General features: G+C 30.1%; 1 protein-coding gene across 1 annotated transcript in view; it reads right to left on the bottom strand.

Annotated features, from left to right (window-relative positions):
• LOC108692130 (coiled-coil domain-containing protein 134-like) overlaps positions 1–5,559 on the bottom strand; it is a 26,454-nt gene that overhangs the window by 11,072 nt on the left and 9,823 nt on the right. The window contains exon 2 of the mRNA XM_018200281.1: positions 3,985–4,194. Coding sequence (XP_018055770.1) covers positions 3,985–4,194 — 210 coding nt within the window. The remainder of the gene's footprint in view (positions 1–3,984; positions 4,195–5,559) is intronic.

A 5,559-nucleotide genomic window follows, 5' to 3' on the forward strand; every position in this document is an offset into this window, starting at 1 on the left:
AAATGCCACGAATTTTTTCCCATCTAATATTATCGGATCTGGATTTCATTTCAAGTTGGTCGATTTTGGAGGAACCACTTGACCATTATTCTATAATTATTAAATTTTACTCAGGGAATGTTTCGATGAATTCTCTATCGATCATTTGCAAACCCAAGTTAATTTTTAGTAAATTTGATAAAAACATTTTTAAAGAGGAAGTAAAGAAAGAGATGAATTTACTTTAATCATGTAACCTTATGGGCTCATTTTTATATGAGATTTGGTATGATTCCATCATGAAGGCTTTTTTTGAATTTGTTTGGACAGTCTAGATAATTTGATTAGACAAAACCCGGATCATAATACCATTTAGAGATGTAGTACTATATTCAAAAATAAAATTATTCCAATGATAAAATGGAGGGATGAATCTTGTTCAGAATCAGAGACAGTCATTAATAGAAAAGAGACTTTTAATAGAACAGAGATAGACAATAATAGAAAAGAGACTTTTTGAAATTAAAAAATTCTCCATCAAGAGAGTCTTTACTGTACTGATTACTGTAGGGCTTCACATGAAGCTAAAAACATTATTGCTAAAAAAAAGAGAGAGGTTTCGTGAATTTGTTAATGAGGTGAATCATAATCCATACTCCATTTTGGTATATGATTAACACTTTTAAAGATTGCGCTTTATTAACCCCTCTTGAATATCGTCTGAAGAACAATCAGAATTGACTATACAAAACTTGACTCCCCCTTGGTATGCTAGTAAGTTGGAGGATCTCATCGGTAATGATTTGAATCAGAGATTTTTTTTCCGCTCTTTGAATGAATTGATGGATATAATTAAGACGGCCAAAGTATGTCAGAATTTGATTAATAACTTATTAATTTTTTTTCTACCACAAGAAATTTTGAAAATTCTAACTGACTCTTCTTACCACAAGAAGTTTTGAAAATTCTGACTGATTCTTTCAGATGATGACCCAGGACAAGTTTCCAGAATCATGGAATAGATCAGACACAATCTTGATTTCTAAACCGAATGACAGGGAACTAAGACCGATATCTCTAACCTCTAGCTTGGGAAAAATTTTTGAAAAATTGGTTACTAGGAGATTTGATCGATTGATAGAATTGGAAAATGTGATTCCGATATCACACTATGATTTTCGAAAGGAATGATCCTGCGATCACTGTTTAGCTCTCGTTAACATAGAAGCATACAAGACTTTCATGAGTGGAAGATTACTAGGAGCCTACTCTTCCTGGATATTAAGAGAGCCTAGAGAGATAGCGTGGATATTGTTCGAACTTATCAATAGATTACTAATATCTCTAGGCTAAGCGTTTTTTTCATCATTTTCTGTCTCTTAGAATAATAAGTTTTTATAACTCTTCATTTTATGAAGAGCGTATAATGCAGAAAAGGCTCCCTCAGAGATCAATTCTGAACTCTATATTATTCAACATATATATTAACCGAATCTTGTTTTCAATTCCATATAATTGCTCCTCTATTCCATTCGCAAACGACTTTGTGATTTTGTGTAACGATACTAATCCAAACGTATCCAATTGTCAATCAGTTGAGATCGGTCTTTGAAAGTTGACCAGACTTAGTTCGATTAATTTAAATTTAGAAATACGTAAGACTCAATTCACTATATTTCATAGAACAAGAAAACATACTATATCAAATAAATGATAAGATTCATTCAATTAAATGATAAGATTGTCTCATTCTCTAATTTGATAAAATATTTAGGTCTGGTCATGAACTTGGGGTTGAGATGGAGGGATCACTTGGTGGAACTGAAATGAAAATCAGCTAAGTTTGTAAATATATTGAAATGAATAACAAGATCATCATGGGGTCATCAGATCATCAATCATCATTATGTTTATTAATGTGACAATTTTGATTCAGTTTGAGTGGGCTCCTTTTTACTAGCACGTCTAAATCATACATTAAGCAAATTAATAACATACTCTGCAGAACATATAAGTTAGCAATGATTCTCCCTTCCCCCCTCCAAGACTTTAGCAAATATATTGTATGCTGGAAATTTTCTAAACCCTTTTGAATCCAGAATAGCAAAATTGGCAAAATTTATATACAGCTCAAACATTCAAATATAATTAATAAAATTAGTCATCTATCATTTTTAATTTTCCATAACAAAATAGCTAAAGGAAACATTCTATATATATTATATAGATGGAACCAATTCATGTCAAGGAAATGTGATAACCTGAGTAGAACCTTCACAAATCTGACTGCATTCATTTATCTATTGAAGAGATCCGTATATTTACGGACGAATCAATTCATTGGACGATAATATTAGGTGTAGTAAAAAGAAATCCATTATTTTTTCATGAAATTGAATGGAAAAATAATAGATTTTTTTTTACTACACCTAATACTTATGTGGGTTGTGCTTTATAAATCCCATCCATGAATTTGATAGTATCCAAGGATACTCGTTGAATCTATCTCTCGTTTTTTCGCGACAGAAATATGGGCCATTTTGAAGATATTAAATCTGATACAGGAGAGGAAAATGTATTTTATATGTATATATATATATACAGACTCAAAAAGCTATCGATCTAGGGAAGAAGTAGGAAAATAAAATTGTGTCTATTGCTGAGGGATATTCGGTATAAATAATACTCAATTAAGAAAAATTTTCCCAATTTCAGCGCCAGCGACTACGCTACTCCGAACAACAAAAAATAACACTCGCTCGGAGCCTAACTATCTAGACGTTGCAGCCTAGACAATAAAAAGACCACTCTAAAAAGACTATTCTTACACCCCATTGTTTTCATAAATTAGAAATATTCCAAGCGGACATCGTCTACAACTTCTAAGTGATTAGGCCCCGAGCGAGTAAGATATGACATTTTTTTTGTTCGGGGCGGCTACGCCGTTCGTCATATAAACACTCTCATATTGTCTATATGATAGATTAATGATCGTAGAACACTTTAATCAACTTTAACGCTCAATATCTCGCTTCGCGCAGAGCAATCCCAGACATTTTTCTGCCAAATTCTTTCATTTTACGCAAAAATGCGTCAAGTGAGCTTAATTTCATCGAAATAGGAAGTGAGAAAACTTCTGAAAAATTACTAAATTTACTTTTATTTGATAGTTATTATTATTGTTCTAGAGTCTAGATTGGTTAATAATACACTTTTTATATAAAGGCTTAATAGCCTTTTTATAAAAAGGCTAAAAACATCCAGCTTTTTTTGCGTAAAGCCTAGAATCTAAGATTTACGCAAAAAGGCTAGACGTTTTGTTTTTTGCAGAACGTGTATCATTAATCAATAAGGCTGATATGAGTTAGTCTTTTCAAGAAAAGCCTAAAACGTGCGTCAACCTAATTGAGGAACTACCATTGATTTCGTTGATTAAAAAGGCGCCATTTAATTGCGTAAAGGCTAGCATGAAAAGGCTAATTTTGCAAAAAAACTGCGACATACATCGTTTGGAAATTTTCAAAATCGCTTTTGTCAATAATGGCTGAGAAACGCATTTTACTGCTTGACCAAAGTAATGTCTGGATACACTTTACGTATCATAAATTTCAAATTTTTCTAAATTCCGAACATCTGAGCCTTTAACCGAACCTCTTCTTGTTAGAATATTTTAGAAGTCACATATATGAGAAATTCTAGAAAAGATTTAGGCTTTCTCAATATTTTTGAAAAATGTTTCAATTTACAAAATTATATAATTATATATAATTATATGTGGAAATTTTGAAAAATGTTCGGAGATTGTCAGCAATCAAGTACAGTCTGTCATTTTGTAATTATTTAAATCTGCGAAGTGGCAGATTCTGCTCTCAGTTTCTGCACTCAATCTGCCATCATATTCTAATAGCAAATTCTCTCGATACATTTTGACGATAAAATTTATGGCAGACACTTTGTGAAATTTGTTCTTGAAAGATTCGGCTATCTGAATATAAATAATCGTACCATCTTTGATGTTGGCATCTTCTGGAAAGGAACTATTGTACTGTAGGAAACCGGCCTTCTCGAGAATACTCTTACTCAATTCAATGACCTCGACTATCTTCTCAGCTAGCATCGCGATCATTTTGTACAGACGCTCGTAATTGTCCATCTTTAAGAGAGTTTGCACAGCTTCTATGTGATCTTTTCGTCGTTGAGCAAATAATTTCTTAACTATTACAAAAAATAGTTGACAGGTAAAAAAATAATAAACAATAAATTAATAAATAACGATCCGCTGAACATAAAAAAACAGTACATTACATCAATGTTACGATTTCCTACTTAAAAATATGTAACCATTACATACAATATGTGTTACATTATTGTCAAATGAGAAATTATAACATTGATGTAATGTTACTGTCAATCTGTTTTTAACGAAAGCTAAAAATCGAGATAAAATACAGAATGCTAGATAATGCTAGATAAAATATTTAGCATAAATAAGATAATATTATACGTACTACAATATAAGATATATTTTAGAATAAGTAAGATAAATGTAAAAAATGTAAATACTTAATAAAAATACTTAATGTAACTTAAAGTAACATTCATTTATTAATAAATAAAGTTGTATAGCAATGGAACAAGCGCATTAATAGGCTTGTTCCTTGCCACTACACTGGATTGCACTAAAACTTTGTATCTAGCTTTCGTTAAATTTCAAATATATAATATATATAACTATTTAAAATCACAATAAATGGTGGTGGTATAAATTATAAACAATAAAGAAGCAGATAATCATAAACAAGATGTCAGTAGCGAGAGTCGCTATTTAAAACACTGTTAAAACATAAAAACGGCTAAGATATGATCATCACAGATGTAAAACTTTTATTAAGCAAAATATTCTCTCTCCTCATCATTATATCTCTTAACAACGCAATAATATTTGCCTGAGAATCACAGAATCTGAAAATTTTATGATACGACATCATCGATCATTAACACATTAACATATAGCACAGAAAGATTGCAAAATGATTGCAGATATATCTCATTGCAATGTTGTAATATTGCAAATAGATTGCGCAATGTATTTGCAACATTGTTGCAATGTCATAGCATCATAAAAATGTCCGCCTTCAACAAGATGTGTAAGGTCGTAGCAATGTTGCAGTGCAATGTATTTGTAACTATTATTAAAAATAATTTTTTATTATTATTGAATATAATTTGAAATACAATTTGTGATATAAATTTAAAAAATGCAGAAAAAAATTCAGTATATATTTTATAATAACAGTATATATTTATTATTATATACTAAATTACAAAATTTATATGCAGGTCTATATATTTTTTTCAATTTGATATATATAGATATATATTTTACACTTTTTTGCAAATATTATATATTATATATTGTATATTTTATACTTTGCAGATACTATTTTGTACATATTCTTGAACTCTGAAATAGAAATAATAAAAAACTCCACGCATTCTATTTCATTTTCTTTATCATTCCTGGTGAAAATTTTTCTCAGAATTTTTCATATAATTTTTCAGAATTTCTATATAATTTTA

Source organism: Atta colombica, unplaced genomic scaffold, assembly GCF_001594045.1.
Source record: "Atta colombica isolate Treedump-2 unplaced genomic scaffold, Acol1.0 scaffold61, whole genome shotgun sequence".
NCBI lineage: Eukaryota > Metazoa > Arthropoda > Insecta > Hymenoptera > Formicidae > Atta > Atta colombica.